At 34.7% G+C, this 16,974-nt stretch overlaps 1 protein-coding gene across 2 annotated transcripts in view; it reads left to right on the top strand.

Annotated features, from left to right (window-relative positions):
* The window catches only part of COL4A5 (collagen type IV alpha 5 chain), a 235,878-nt gene that overhangs the window by 125,903 nt on the left and 93,001 nt on the right, over positions 1–16,974 (top strand). For both annotated transcript variants that reach the window (XM_053891275.1, XM_019426823.2), the window contains exons 5-18: positions 613–657; positions 746–808; positions 3,133–3,186; positions 3,524–3,550; positions 5,688–5,768; positions 8,130–8,192; positions 9,845–9,880; positions 9,970–10,011; positions 10,171–10,263; positions 11,442–11,495; positions 11,592–11,648; positions 11,912–11,956; positions 13,523–13,576; positions 15,629–15,670. In XM_053891275.1, coding sequence (XP_053747250.1) covers positions 613–657; positions 746–808; positions 3,133–3,186; positions 3,524–3,550; positions 5,688–5,768; positions 8,130–8,192; positions 9,845–9,880; positions 9,970–10,011; positions 10,171–10,263; positions 11,442–11,495; positions 11,592–11,648; positions 11,912–11,956; positions 13,523–13,576; positions 15,629–15,670 — 756 coding nt within the window. The remainder of the gene's footprint in view (positions 1–612; positions 658–745; positions 809–3,132; positions 3,187–3,523; positions 3,551–5,687; positions 5,769–8,129; positions 8,193–9,844; positions 9,881–9,969; positions 10,012–10,170; positions 10,264–11,441; positions 11,496–11,591; positions 11,649–11,911; positions 11,957–13,522; positions 13,577–15,628; positions 15,671–16,974) is intronic.

Here is a 16,974-nt window from a genome sequence, read left to right as displayed (position 1 = left end):
TTTTTTTTCCTAATTTCTAGTGTACCTTTGGATAGGTTCTTAGAAATGGGTTGCTTCAAAGGGTAAAAATGTGTAATTTTGCTAGATACTTCAAATTTCTCTCCGTGGTGTTTGAATCCCATTAGCTGTGTATAAGAGTACCTTTTCCCAGAGCCTCACCTACAGAGAATATTGTCAAACTTGTATTTTTGCCAATTCTGTCAGGTAAATTTGATTGAAGAATTTTTGGAGTGATCACATTGATACTCTCAGGAGCAGATATATTTGCCACTTACCCATCCCCTGCTAAATTCAGTATTCATCACCAACCTGGCAGAACTGCTTTATCTTTTAGAAAAGACATTTATTCCACTAATTTGTCTGCTCCTGCTAAGTGCAATGAAGACAATGCTCCCTCAAATAGGAGTTGCTTCTATAGTTTCCTATAAAAGAGACTTTTAAACACGTGTAGGAGTTGACCTTTTTTTCTATAGCAAGAGTGAATGTTAATTATCAATGAGACACATTTGTCCATTGCTATTCTAAATGTAATTTTTATAATTCCTTTGGGTAGAATATAATTTTACTCTTACTGATTGTTGTTTGGTTCAAGGAATTTATTTCTAATTATAGGGTCCTCCTGGACTTCCTGGATTTCCAGGGACACCAGGTCTTCCTGTAAGTAGAATTTGGCTTCTTAATTGAAGATTCCTTAAAAAGTAATCTAAAAGAAATATTATACATGTGTTTATATCTCTTTTCAAAGGGAATGCCAGGCCATGATGGAGCCCCAGGACCTCAAGGTATCCCAGGATGCAATGGAACCAAGGTGAGATTTCTTCAACTTAATCTTAGGCAATATGCTTTATAAAAATAGATTTTAAAATTTGAAGAAATCAATGTGAAGAATGTTGGTGATATAGTAGCTACAGGTCTAGAACATACATACATAGGATATGTTCTGAGTTAACATTTTCAATATATTACAACATCAGTAATTCTTTAAACACGTGTATTCAGCTGTGATATTGCATTGGATTGAAAGTTATTTTATTGAATCCTGTTTTGACTTTAGTGTAAAGTAGGGTGAGAGTTAAAAAGGAATTAGGATATATATGTTTCAAATATTATATCAGTTGTTAAGAGTAATACTTGTGAATGTCATTCATTAGCTTTGCCTTTTTTAAAAACTAGGTACAATGTAAGTTCTCAAAAATTCATGTTTAAAACATTTTTTTGACCTTGCCTAATAACATCCCTAAGAAAAATCCTAAAAATCTACCTATAATACAGCACATCAGTTTTTACTATAAACTATTAGTATGAAAACAGAAATTCTTCCCTGTCGGCAAAAATGATGAATTTAACAATTTAAAAAGAAAAATAAAACTTTACATATGATAAAACATTTTTTCATGACCCATTTTTCTTTTGTTTCATCAGCTGTTTGGGTTTATCATAAAGTGATAGCAAGGAAAAACAATGAGGAAAATTTGCTTTTTTTGATAGTTTACATCTTATTCGCTCACTTTTTTCCTTTTCCTATATATTAATGCAATATGTTATTATTTTCTGTATATCCTTTCAGCATTTTCCATTCTGCACATGATACTTTATGGAACTGTTCATGAAATATCCTAGATTTTGTAGCTAATGGCATGTGTTAGATTTTATATAGGGTACATATTTAAAATAACTTGAACAAACTATTTTGTATCATGAAGGCTATATTTTGTGATAATTATTGTAGTATATACTTGAAGGCAATAAAGTTATTTTTACCTCCAACTTTTCTTCAGATCATGTGACCCTTACCAACACTACCACCAACAATTAACAACAATAACAATAATAATAGCCAATAATAATAATAATAACAACAACAATAATAAATTTTTTATTTTGGATTTGTGAGGCATACTTGTGTTCTTCATTTCAGCTGGGACAAACTTACCTGCATGGAGCTAGTTTGCATGGAACATTGCTGTTAAAATGGGCTGCATTCTTGTGTCTATTATGGTTATTTGTTTGTTTGCTTGCCAGCCTGCCTTGAGCAACAAACCACTAGCCAAAGTTGTAAATTTGAAGACCAGTGTGTCAACAATGTATATAGTATGCTATGTGATTAAAGGGATCTTTTTCTTTTTTTTGTAAAGCAGCACCTTAGCAGATCTCATGATTACTTTGTGTTTGAGGCCCCCAATTATGTGAGCAAAAAATGTTCTAGATGGATTCATTATGTATACTTTAAGATTAAATGGTTTTTTTTAAATATTCTTTACTATGTAACTAATAGAATGAGCTCTAGAGATGGAATCAGAATATATGGGTTCTTTGGTTTTCTGTCTTCTAAACTTGATAGGCAGGCCACTTCCTTTCTCTCTGGGCCGATTTTTTCCATATGTAAAAAGTGATGGAGAGAGGAGTACTGGACAATAACTCAAAGGCACAGAGCTGTAATAATTTTGCTCTTTTAAGCCTCTGACAAAGATGTCTCTAGGATTACCATGGCATGTAGGTATTAGAAAGGAGGTTGCATTGGGGTTCTTCTACAGCAATTTTAGCTTTTGTTTTCTAAACCAAATGTGTATATTAGTACTTTACAATAGCGAGTGAGAAAAATTGGATGCCTAGAAAACATAATGACCTGCAATTGCTAGAACTATTGTTATTATTGTCCTCTTGGTGATATTAATGGCATTCTCTCTTACCATCTTTTCCTCTTTACAAAAATAATTTGAAATAGTTTACAATAAAAGAATAATGCAATGGGGCAGTTAAAATAAAGATCTATATAATACATGGGCAGGAAATTGAGATAAATCATTAACTATTAAATGTGATGATGACCAGGAATCTGTGGTGTGATTGTCTCAAAATGGATTTGTCAGAAGAAAATGACTAGGGTAGAAGATCTTTTTCTTTATTTCTGATTGGGATTGATGAGTAGGGATAAAAGTATCTTAGAAGGTTGAATTGATATGGGCAGTTGATACTGAAGTAATTGGAAAGGGAAGGCTAATGAATTTTTGGCAATCTGGCATGTTTCAAAATGCCTTTTAACCGAAATCTTTTTAGTAAGACATTGTTTGTTGGTATAGTTATGTTTTGTTTCTTGTTCCTCCATTACTCTTTCTTTTTAACTCCTTCTAGGGAGAACGTGGATTTCCAGGCAGTCCCGGTTTTCCTGGTTTACAGGGTCCTCCAGTAAGTTATAAAATTTAGGATTATAATGAACACAGGAATTGACAGAAGAATCAGAAGGGTAGAAAGTGAGCTCAGTGTGTTCATGTGGAGCAAAGTTAGTACATTTTAAACTAGTAAACTATAAGAAGATTTTTAGGAAAAAAAAGTTGGTAGTATAGCTCTGTGCTGGGTAAATGTAAGGATTCCATTGTATTTCATATAAATGTCATCTCTAAGATACTTTGTACTTAGAATGACCCTACAGTAATCTACTCAACTGACTATTTGGAAAGTAGTATGTTCTTTTGCTCTATCCCCTCTCATATGTATAAAACAGTCCTTTTCTTTTTAATAATAGGGACCTCCTGGGACCCCAGGTATGAAGGTAAGCATTCCATGCTAGGAAAGTAAACATTTTGAATAAAATATATGAAAAGCCTACAACTTCAATCAGATAATGTCTCTGACTTCTGTCTTAAAATGGATGTTTCTAGAAGTTGTGCAGGTACACACAAGCTACCCTTAAGTAATCTCCTTTGTTCCCATGGCTTTAAGTATTTTCTGTGTGCTGTTATACTTGTAAACGTGTATATAAGACTCAGATTTCTTTTCTGATCTTTCAATTCCCATTACCTTTTGATACAGTTGACCATTTGCTCCCTTTAGAAATGCTCTTTTCCCCTGACTTCTGTGACACTACCTTTTTGTGATTTTGCTTCTGTGTCTCTCTGGTCATCACACAGTCTTCTATAAAAGCTCATTTTATTCTATGCAGCAGGTATCAGGACACAATTCTGACACGTTCGTCTATGCCTAGCAATATTCTTAATGTTCATGGTATTATTTACTACCCAGCTACTGGATAGTAAGTCTAAAATAGACTTTTCTTCGGAGTTGGATGCATGTATTAAACTGCATCCCTGACTTCTACTCAGATATCCCCGAGACATTCAAATTAACACATTCAATGTAGACCTAGACCCCCCCAAAACCTGAGAGTTAATATTTACGTCTCCTACAACTTCACACACCTCCTCATTCCATTCTATCACTAAATATTGTTAATGTGGCCTATAAAATATATCTTGGGGTGCCTGAGTGGCTCAGTCGGTTTAGCATCCAACTTTTGATTTCAGCTCAGGTCATGATCTCATGGATCTCATGGTTGTGAGATTGAGCCCCACGTTGGGCTCCACACTGGGCATGGGGCCTGCCTAAGATTCTCTCCCTCCCTCTCCCTCTCCCTCTCCCTCTCCCTCTCCCTCTCCCTCTCCCTCTCCCTCTCCCTCTGTCTCTTCCTTGCTTGAGCGCTCTCTCCCTCCCTCCCTCTCTCTTTCTTTCTCAATAAATAAATAAATAAATGAATGAATAAATAAATAAATAAATAAATAACATATATCTTAAATTCATCCACTTTTCTCCATCCTCACTGCCACCAGACTAACCATAATGTCTCATCTGGACTCTTGCAATAGCTTCTTCTTAATTAGTCTTTTTTTTTTTTTTTTCGCTACTATCCCGTCACCTCCCAGCCTGACTTATTCTATATATAGTAGTCAAGAATGATCTTTTAAAAACATAAATCAATAGTTTAATCTCACAGGGCTTCCCACTGTCTCTGAGATAAAGTCCACATTCCTCTCCATGGCCTGTAAGACCTGCGTATTCTGGTCCCTGCCTACATATCCAGACTTCTCTTTAAACCACTTTTCCCTGGGCTCGCTCATCACACGGGTCTGCATTAAGTTATTTGAATGTAGCAAACTCTTCACGTTTGGGGTCCTTTACACATGCTTCTTAAACTACCTAGTACTCTTACCCATTTTCACCTGGCTGACTCGTTATCCTTTACATCTCTGCCTGTATGTTGCCTTCACAGATTGCCCTTGTTTTGACTACCCAAATTGATTTCCATCACTGTTTCTTTTTTTAATTGAAATATATTTGACACATAACACTGTATACATTTAAGGTATACAACATGTTAATGTGATACCTTTATATATCATGATTGCCATTGTAACAATAATTAGCACCTCTATCAGGTCACATAATTAGCAATTCATTTTAGTCCTCCACTATTTCTTTATCATGTACCATGTTTTTTCTTCATAGCCTATAACAGAACATTTTGTCATCTTATTTGTTTACATGTTATGGTCTGCATTTCTCCAGTATATTGTTAGCAACATGAGGACAGAGGTCTTGTTTGTCTCCTTCTCTACTGAGTATCCAGAGCCTAACACAATTCTTGGCAAATGTTAATATTTAATAAACGTTTTTGTAATGAATGAGTAACTGAAGGTATCACAGGCTCTTAATAAATCGATTGTACTTCAGTGTATTTTGGCCACTTTCCCATTTGTCTTTAAAAGGTAAATTTATTCATGTTAATTACTGAGATCACCTAATCCTCAGGACATTTATGTGACAGATTTAATTCTCAGATCGTTTTTTGTGCTTTTGCCAGTTTTCATGTGTTGTAACTGTTACTTACAACTTCCATTGATAATTTCTTTCAGGGAGAACCAGGTAGTATAATTATGTCATCGCTGCCAGGACCAAAGGGTAATCCAGGATATCCAGGTCCTCCTGGAATACAAGTAAGCATCCAGTGATTTTCTTCTTTACTGATTAAATACAATCACAGCATCAGTTTTTCCTCTTCAGCCTTTAGTACCCTCTGTTTTAGTTACAGAAATCATCATCTGAAGTTTGATAGACATCGCATATACCTCATACCTGAAAATGAAAGCAATCTAGACCAGGGAGAGTTTTATAAAGGACTGTTTCGTTATTTTATCTTTCTATCCGGTTTCCATGGAAATTTTTGTTTTTGGGTTTGGCAGCGGAAATAGGCTTCTGTATTCTTATTCTTGTGCTGTGAGGATCAGTAAGTAGTAGGGGTAGTCCTGATAATTGTAAATGGCCTGATTGAAAATACAAATCATAGGTCTCCCATTTGCGATATTAAAAGACATCATTTGTAACACTATTAGTTATGCATAACACATGAACATGTTTTGAAGCCTGAAGGAATAAAATTTATGCATAGTGAACATCAAGCATAATTTTAAGAAAATAAGTTATTTTAGCCTATAGATAACACGCATAGAAATAACAATATTTTTCAAGTATTTATAGATCAGGTAGTCAATTTCTTGAGGTTTGTATTTCACAAGGATTGATCCCTTTGCCAAAATAATCAGTATTTTCTAATATTTGATTACTAAGATGTAATGTTGGGCACTTTTTTCAGTAACTGCCATCTCATTCCATGCTTGACATCACCCATCCATGTGCTGTTAAGAACTCTCAGTGTTGCCCTTTATTTCTTATAATTTTTTGTTATGTAATATTTGAAAACGCAGCAGAATACATGCAAAATATATGTATGTTATGAACCATAACTACCAAATGAACACCTATGATCCCAAAATAGCATTTGAGAGCTAGAACATTTCAAATAATTGTGAATCAGCCTGTGGTTCCCTTGGGACTCACATCCTTCTGCATTCTATTAAGACATAAGTACCATTTTGAGTTTTCTATTACTTCTTAAAGATAGTTTTATTTTATATATGTATATCTCTAAGCAAGAGTGTTTAATTTTGCTTGAAAATAATATAAAATTTATGTAGTTTTCTCCAACTTTTTCTATTTGATATGTTAAGATACATCCATATTACTGTTTGTGACTATAGTTCATTCAGTTTTACTTCCCTATAACATTCCATTGTGTGAATATACTACAGTTTGTTTCTCCAGCCTCCTATTGTTGAATATTTGGTTGTTTTGGGATTTTTTTTAATTACAGAATAATCCAGGATTTACACCTAGATATAGAATTGCTGGAGTTCACTGAAGTCAAATTTTCAGCTTTGCAAGATGCCAAATTGTGTTCCACAATAGTTACATCATTCCCTTATCTGTTGTTCCAGTTATTCTGCCTTCCTTTCTTGTATTCAATCTTATTTATTTTTAATTTAATTTAATTTAATTTTTTGCATCTTTTAAAAATCTTTAATTTTTTAAAATTTATTATTAAAAATATTTATTAACGTACAGTGTTATATTAGTTCCAGCTGTACAATATAATGATTCAACTGTACATTACTCAGTACTTATCACAATCAATAAGTGTTCTCTTAATCCCCTTCACTTATTTCGCCCATCACCCCATGTACCTCCCCTCTGGCACCACCAGTTCTCTTTATTTAAGACTCTGCCTTTTTGTTTATCTCTTTTCTTTGTTTTGTTCCTTAAATTCCACATATGACTGAAATCCTATGGTATTTATCTTTCTCTGACTGACTTATTTACTTAGCATTATACCCTGTAGATCTATCAGTGTTGTTGCAAATGGCAAGATTTCATTCCTTTTATGACTGAGGAGTATTCCTCTGTGTGTGTGTGTGTGTGTGTGTGTGTGTGTACCACATCTTCTTTATCCATTCATCTATAGATGGACAGGGGTTATTTCCATATATTGGCTATTATAAATAATGCTTCAGTAAACACGGGGGTGCATATACCTTTTCAAATTAGTGTTTTCATTTTCTTTGGGTAAATACATAGTTATTTTTTCCTTTAAAATAGAGAAGCTACCTTGAAACTGGTAGCCCTTCCTTTCCCATTTCTAGCATAAAAACCCCAGTAAATGCCCATCTTTATCACTTTATTTTGTAAAACTTCCTTACAGTGTATTTGTCCTATATTTGTTATCTACCACTGTAAAACAATTTTTCTAAAAGTTGCATCCATTCTGTTTAGTTGAATTTCTTTGTAGTTAATCCTTTTATTCTTATACATTTTAAAATTCTGCTTATAATACTGCAGAATTGTAGAATTGTATAAGCAATTTGTGGCAGTTCTTTAAGTATAAATCTCATTTAGTGTAGTTCTTTGTGTGATATAATGAGAGGTTTTTTTTTTCATCCTTTTCTTCACTTCCTTTATAACAGGGCCCAGCTGGTCCCACTGGTTTACCAGGGCCAATTGGTCCCCCAGGACCACCAGGTTTGATGGTAAGTTTGCTTCTGGAATTTCATTTCTCCTACTTTAAAAAAACTTCTTATAGGAATACTAATATTGTTTCTGTTACTTGAAAGTACAATGCATTGTCAATGCTTATAATATATATATATTTTTTATTTACAGGTTATTTTAAATGTTATGGTGAACAATATATGTGCTAAGTAATAGTTCCATTTTCTAGATGGAGAAAAATGAGGTACACAAAAGGAAAGATATAAAATAAAATATCTTGTTGGTTACCTCTTGATGTGTCAGTGCTGAAGCTGATTCTGGCCATTTCATTAAGTCTTCTCAGGCAATTCTCTAGTCACTTGATGAAACATGTTTCTTCCATCTGCAGTTTTCAGTTTAAGAGGAACAAAAAACAGGTATTCCCCCCCAAAAAATATTGGCTCTTGTTTCTAAGGGGCCTGGGACTAAACAGGATTGGTGAGGATAGTGGATCATTTTGCAGTGGGATAAGGATTTGTGCACCTCAGGAAAGAAGCAACAACTTGTAAAGACCTTGAGTATGCAACCAGTTCTCTTACTTTACTACCTCAATGGTCACTCATGTTTTTTCCTGTAATTAAATTCTGAGTATTTTTGCCCCTGCAATACTTAGATTTCATTCGAGTCAGGCTTTGGACTTAGAGCTTTGCTACTGCCCTCTTAAAAGGGCAAGAAAATTGTACTTCAGTCAAAGTTATTTCTCATGTGCCACTCTATCTCTCATGTCCCATATATTTAAGTGACAGTTTTCATTATCTCTTTATAGATTGTACAATCTTGCTTGTGACAATTGGTCCTCTATTCTTGAATGAAGGAAATAGTATTTGGTAAATACTAAGAGAATCTGCCAGAAAAGATTGTGATTTCTGCTTTGCTGGAAATATATTGGGGAGAATTAGTAAACCCTTTTGTTTAGTTTATTTTAGTTGTAGACACCCTGCAATGCATGAGACCCTGGACTATGGCACTTTTTCCTGACTCCATTGTTACAACATCAGTAAACCCTACGAGTATTATTACATCTTGAGTTTCCCCAACTCTTGTGGCTATGTAACTGATGCACTCTGCACTCCTGAATGTTCCTTCAGTTAACCCTGATTCAACAGGTGAAGCAAAGTCTTAGAAATGCCACCAGGGTCCAATATGTAAATAAATGGATCCATTGAGATCAAGAGGTGATATACTTGGGCAAACAAATGCTTATCTAACTTTTCAAGCCTTGAAACATTCTCAGATATACAAAGTCAGGTCACATAAAAATGAGACAGAACTAAAAAAGGGAAACACATGCTTTTTAGAACTAGAGAGTTAATTGCCTTGTAACACCTACATTTACCTATAATTCTGATATGAGAAATTTGATATGTTTGTTGAGATTAACTTTTGTATTGATTTTTGGCACTGGTGTTGCCCCTCTGCCTCTACTCATCCTTGCATTTCTTCCTCTGCCTACTTGTATACTGGTACAGGAAGTCTCCACATTCATCTAGATTGGTAAAATCAATTTAAATGTGAGAATAAAACAAGAAGATACTATTTTGAAGGGCATTTTAAGTCCTCACTTTTTATGAAAACAAATAATTTTTTGAAGCCAAATAATTTTTAATAAATGTATATCCTGTTTCTCTTTTTCTGTGTCTACTATTCTTAGGGCCCTCCTGGCCCACCAGGACTTCCAGGACCAAAGGTAATTTTCTTTTTCTTTACATTTTTTATTTGGTATGAATTCTTTTTGTTATTGTCAATGAGATTTTAAACTAAAATGTCTCTCTTCAGGGGAATATGGGCTTAAATTTCCAAGGACCCAAGGGTGAAAAGGTGAGTAAAGGAAAAAGTTGATTATTCAGCCCTCAGTTTTCTCCTTTCCTCATCATTTGAACTTGTCTTTTTTCTTCTTGCCACTGACTTAGCTTATGTTTTGTATTATTGTCTGTGTAAATTATGAAATATTACTTTCTTATTAAATCTTGCAAACAGGGTGAGCAAGGCCTTCAGGGCCCCCCTGGGCCACCTGGACAGATCAGTGAACAGAAAAGACCAATTGATGTAGAGTTTCAGAAAGGAGATCAGGTGAGTATGTAGACAGGAAACCAATGAACATTTTGCTATAAAAGTGGCTTTCCATTAAAATGCATTATAAGCTGGAATATAGTTATATATGTGAAGGTATTTTAAAAATAAGAATTTGAGATAATTAAAATTTTTAAAGAGCTTCATTGAGATATAATTTACATACCACACAATTCACCTATTTAAAGTGTACCGTTACATTTTTTTTGTATATTCACAGGGTAGTGAAACTGTCACTACAATATAATCCTAGAACATTCTCCTCAACCACCCCCTACAAGACCCCATTCCTATTTATTGTCACTCTTCATTTCCCCCCAAACTCTCAGCCCTAGGCAACTGCTAATCTGCTTTTTGGCTCTGTAGATTTACCTATTCTGATCACTTCACATACATGGAATCATACAATACATGATCTTGTGTCTGGCTTCTACTTTGTTTGAGGGTTCATTCTTATTGTAGCATATATCAGTACTTCATTTCTTTTTGTGACTCAATAATATTCCCTTGTGTGAATATTCCACATTTTGTTTATGCATCATCAGTTGATGGACATTTGGATCATTTGCATTTTTGGCTATTATGGGTAATGCATTTGTGTATGAAATTAGGTCATGGTAAGGTAGACCATCATTGTCTTAGATGACAAATATAGTGTTACTGTATAAACCCTTGTTGTGTTTAGAAATAATTATCTGATACCTTGTATCTACTAGTGTAGATGGGATCATACAAATCATTTATAGTATAGTGGCCAACCCTTGAACAAAGTGTGTACATTGTTGTTTCACTTAAATGCTAATAAAGAACAGATTCACTGAAACTCTGCCATCAGTATGGATCGGGTCATTTAATTCTCTGCCAAATGGATGTGTGTTATATGGCTCCTATATTGACTGGTTATGGGTATTCTTGCTTTTTATAAAATGTACCATTAATAATTTCATTTTAAGTGTTGTCTTTTTATTTACCTAAAAACTTGGCTTGTGCACACATTAGAAATTAACTGAGGTAAGCAAAGATGGCTCAGGTTCTTTTGCCTAGAAAATTTCAACTTTGAATTAGAAACATCCTGTTATCTTTGGTTATACTACATGAGTCCATTGTTCAGCTTGTTAAAAGTGTTTTTAGCTAGCTCTAGTATTAATGTTATTTTCCTTTCCCCTATTACTGCATAGGGACTTCCTGGTGACCGAGGGCCTCCTGGACCTCCAGGGATACGTGGTCCTCCAGTAAGTAGCCTAAAATTCTTTAGAGTCATTTAATGTAAATTGGTATTGATACATAGCACTCCACGAACCTGTGTAAAACTACTTTTCTGTGTACAGGGTCCTCCAGGTGGTGTGAAAGGTGAGAAGGGTGAGCAAGGAGAGCCTGGCAAACGAGTAAGTGTTACGACTATTAATACTCTTTACAAAAGATTTTAAATGTGTGTTTGTGCGTGTGTAATTTTATTCTTTCCTCGTAAATCCTACTTTCTTTGTCTCAAAATGTCACAACTGACATAGTCATTTATTTATCATAGTATTGAAATCTGAAGAGTCTACTTAATATATAGTCCAAGGCAGAAAGAAAACTTATTATGTTCTTTAATCTCATACTTCCTAAATAACAAATTTATATTATTGCATGTCTTTGACTCTTATAGGGTAAACCGGGCAAAGATGGAGAGAATGGGCAGCCAGGAATTCCAGTGAGTAGATAAAGGTCCATCCTCCCACCTGACCCCCTAAAATGGCAACATTTGTATGTGGTGGTAGAGAAGCAGGATGGCAAACAGGCTTGAGTTTGGAAATAGCAGAAATTGAGATTATACTTTCTCTTTTGAATATGAATTTAAAATTCCTTTTTTAAAAAAGGAATTTTTGTTCATATTTTAATTGAGCTATAACTTGTATACAGTAAAATGAACCATTTTCAGTGTATAGTTCTGTGTGTTTTGACAAACACATATAATTGTATAACCAGCTTTATAATAAAAAAAAACAGTTACATCACCCTCAAAAGTTCCCCCAATGTTCTTTTGTAGTCTTCTCCCATACCTACCACCAAAAGCCCCTGGCAGCAATTGATCTGTTCTCCATCCCTGTGATATTCCTTATTCCAGAATTTCATTTAAATGCAGTCATACTGTATATAGCTTTTTGAATCAGGTTTCTTTCACATAGCATTATACATGGTACTGTATATTGACAGTTCATTCCCTTTATTGCTGAGTAGTATTTCAATGTAGGGATGTATCAAGGTTTGGTTGTTTACTCACTGGAGTTTGGTTGTTTACTCACTGGAGGATATTTTGGTTGTTTCTGGTATGGGCCATTATGAATGAAGCTGCTTAAAACATTCACATACGATATTTTGTGTGAACAGAAGTTTTTTCAATAAAACTTTTTACATATCATTCTAATTACTATAAATTAAAGAGGAAAATAAAAATGTGCAAGTCCAGGAACATTATTTCAAGCGACCTCAGTATCAAGAGTATCTACAGTAATGTTAAAAGAGGTTTTCAAGGACAAAATTTGATAAAATTTTGGAGACCATTCTGAAAGAAAGGGATACTTCTTAACAAGACTGGAAGTTGGAAGTAATAAAATCAGATAAATCAGTGTCCAGATGATTCTGCTAAACAGGCAGTCCTCAATTTATAAACTCTAGATTCACAAATGAACATAAAATGGTTTAATGGGAGGTAAATTCGGGGTCTTAGTTCCTAGCTTTTGGGAACAGTTGTGGTCTTTGTTTCATGTTTTAGGCAGCCATGATTAGTAATTACCTCTGATTGATTTTCACAGATATCTTCAGGGAAAAGATGTTCTCTGTTTTCCCTGGGAGAACTCAAATCAGGTCAAATAAAGACAATCACCAGACAGGTCAAATAATGACAGTTCTTTGTCAGTGGGTCTTTGAAAGTGCTGCAACCAGTTCTGTCCCTTCCATTTGCTGCTAGGGTGCTGGTATTCACCTTGATTGTGAGCTGTTGGTTTTTAAGGCTGTGTGGAGCTGAAGAAGGGTGATGGGAATAGAGCAGGTTCAAATACCAGAAAGCTCTGTACTCTTACCAAGATTCAATCATTTTGTTTTCCCCAACAAACCTTTCTGGATTGCTGCAAGCCTTTGGCTAATTTCTAGACTTCTAAAAAAGTTGACTCTGACCATTTTTGCCTGTGTTCTTTGTTGCTTTTATGGAGGAGAGCATGTTTGGACATCCTTACTTCACCATTTTTGCTGATGTCATTCTGTCCTCTATGTTTTAAAGGGTTTACCTGGTGATCCTGGTTCCCCTGGTGAACCAGGAAGAGATGGAGAAAAGGTAAGAATTTTAATACTTTGAAGTGACTGGTTTTATTCCACTTAACATAATCCTGTTCTCTGCCAAGGTTGAGTTCATTTATTTATTTGTTTGTTTGTTTTTAATTTATGTTTTAATTTACATCCAAGTTAGTTAGCATATAGTGCTATAATGATTGCAGGAGTAGATTCCAGTGATTCATCCCCTATGTATAACCCCTAGTGCTCATCCCAGCAGGTGTCCTCCGTAATGCCCCTTACCCATTTAGCCCATCTCCCCACCCACAACCCCTCCAGCAACCCTCAGTTTGTTCTCTGTATTTAAGAGTCTCTTATGTTTTGTCCGCCTCCTTGTTTTTTGTTACCTTCCCTTATGTTCATCTGTTTTGTATCTTAAATTCCTCATGTTTGTGAAGTCATATGATACTTGTCTTTCTCTGACTGGCTAATTTCACTTAGCATAATACCCTCTAGTTCCATCCATATTGTTGCAAATGGCAACATTTCATTCTTTTTGATTGCCAAGTAATACTCCATTGTGTATATATATAAGCCAAGGTTGAGTTCTAAATGAAAAAGTTATAAATAACTAGCTTTTGTATTCAAAACATACCTTCCTTATTCATCTTTTGGTATCGCTCCTTTTTCTTTTGTACCATTTCCTCTAAATTTTTGTTCATTGCCACAAATCACAATTCATGTCGTGGAAATACATGAAGAATTGTTCAACTTTAGCATTTACATTGTGAAAAGTTGGTGCCTTTATTTTGAGCATGTATCAGCAAAACTTTTGTTCTCCAGAAAGTGGATCCAGCACTATTTTAGTGAGGTCCTCATACTAAAAAGGCTTGTAGCTGTGAATTTAGAATGTCTACACTAAACATTTCAGTTCTCTGTGCAATTATTGTCTGAAAGTCTGTGGCTAATTCTTTGTCATTTTTTCCCATTTGGCTATACAGCCTGACTGAAGTCATTTATTTAGTTATTTATTTTAAAAGTGACTTTGGAAAAAAAGTGACCTTGAAAGAATATATGAAGCACACATTTCCCTTGTTTATAGCAGATCACAAAATATCCGGTTTTCCAGTCTCTCTGGTCTCTAATTGCTTTATATGAAAACTAGTGCTGAAAAGCTTTGTTCTGCAGGCAAGGAGGAAAAAGTGTTACAAACTTGAATGTACCCAGAGGGTGCATATTTTAATGTTGGTTTATCTCTAAACTAGATCCAACTTGAAGCTTGGACTGAGAACCACAGCTAGAATAAAGGAAGATAATAAATACTCAGAGAACAAAAGTTTTTTTTTTTCAAGTAGTAAATAAAGTGATAGGAAAAAGTAACTCTTTAAACTAAAAGGAGCTTTTAGATAGATGAAAAGTTCCTATGAACAAGTCTAGAACAAGAAGAGAGGTGTGAGAGAGACATCTATCCTTGGGTTTTGGCCAGTAGAATAACAATTATATACTGTGTTTTTCATGCTGTAGTAGCTACTGGTTAAGAGTAACAGTTTTGCTTCTGAATTTGTCTTTCATTAGTTTCTAAGAGCAAACTCACAAAAGCAGTTATAATTTATTAGCTGTTCCTGATAATAGCTAAGTCCATCAGCTCTAAAATATCTGTGACTAATGGAAATGACATCTAGTTTATGCCTTCAACAAGTTTTATGAAAAGAAACAAGGCTAGATGTAAAAAAATATAATGCTTTTAACTGATTCTAGTGGTACCAATTTCTTTATTCAGTATCTTCTTCCTAAAGTATTTATAGTTGCTAGAAAATAGTAATCTTAAAATCAAAGGATGTTGCATCTAGAAAAACTTTAGAAGGCTGGTCTGTATATGTGTCAGTTAAGTTACTTGATTTGGTCAAAATTGTATAGCTAGTAAATCTGAAACAACATCACGGGTCTGACTAGGCTTATTTCAGTATTGTCTCATTACCTCAAGTAGTACTTCTCTTAGAGATATTTTATTATGGATTCCTGGGTCTTCATGAAACCTAGATATCTGTTACATTTTTAAGGAAATCAGTGTTTTCATATGACTTTTACTAACCTACTTTACACTTGTATTGAACAGGGCCAAAAAGGTGACATTGGCCCAACTGGGCCTCCTGGACTTGTAAGTTTCTTTTAAGTCTTCATTTATCAAACTTCTTAATGCATTTTCATTTTTGTGCCTTAATGTACTCTGTACCTTTTCCTCATAGAACAAAATTCTAAGTCATTATCAACTTTTACTGGCTTAAAAGTCTACATATAAAAACTTCAGTGCTGTTGACCTGAAAGTCTTTGTATTGCTCTGCCTGTATATTACTTCTCCATGGTAAAGATCCAAAATTATGGCATTGTGTTGTTTTGCCTCATGATTGCCAAAGTATTTATCAAGTAACCAGCAGGTGGTGCAAGTATGGCTTACAAAGTTTCAATAAAAGAAATTTGGGGAACTAGGGATCGGCCCTTTCCCTTACAGAGCCCTGGAAAGATGGATTTGGTCTTAATAGGTTTTCTCAATTATACAATTGCCTGATTGATACCTCTTTCTTCCCTGAGTATGTGCCTTCTAGGGGCTCTTAATCAAATGTAGGTAACTGCTCTATGAAAATACACACAGGGGGTTTATGGATTTTCTGTAATGTTTGCATTCGCTATGAAATTTAAGTCAAATACGTTTCCAATCTTACTAAGAATAAAATATCACTGATGCAATTTAATATATTGGCTTTTGTTTGTGTTGAAATTTGGTAAGACTCTTGCTTTTATATTGCATTAAATCTGCAAAGGTGCAAGTGCCATAAAGCCTGTATGTTCAGGACATTTGAGTAATATTAATTTAATTATTTCTGTCCAGAGTTAGTCTCAGATATTGATAGTTAGTACTTCACAGATCTAACAAGGATATACATAAAGAAGATCGTAGACAATTTTTTTAAAGTTTACTTATTTTGAGAGAAAGAGGGAGGGAGTAGAGAGTGAGTGTGAGTGGAGGAGGGGCAGAGAGAGGGAGGGAGAGAGAGAGAATCCCAAGCAGGTTCCATGCTGTCAGCACAGAGCCTGATGCAGTGCTCGATCCCATGAACCGCAAGATTATGACCTGAGCCAAAATCAAGAGTCAGATGCTTAACTAACTGAGCCACTCAGATGCCCTGATCTTAGACAATTTTTATTAATTTTCATTATAAAATCAGAACTTTTGTTGTCTAAGAAATAATTTCTTTATGAAATGAGATAATAACATTTTGATAAAAACCAGAAGAAATGGAAATTTGGGGACTGCAGTCCTATCCAGCAGCTCACTTTCCTTTTTGAACTACTATCTCCATTCTAAGTCCCACAACTTTCAGTCTCCTTTTGTCTGAATATTTCTTCTATCCAACAGAGCCAGGATGAAATACCATACTTTGCCAGTGGGTGTTGATTTGTACC

This window comes from Panthera pardus, unplaced genomic scaffold, assembly GCF_024362965.1.
Source record: "Panthera pardus isolate Hobbes unplaced genomic scaffold, ASM2436296v1 HiC_scaffold_27, whole genome shotgun sequence".
In the NCBI taxonomy this organism is placed as follows: Eukaryota; Metazoa; Chordata; class Mammalia; order Carnivora; family Felidae; genus Panthera; species Panthera pardus.
This window is presented reverse-complemented; position numbering and strand designations above follow the sequence as displayed.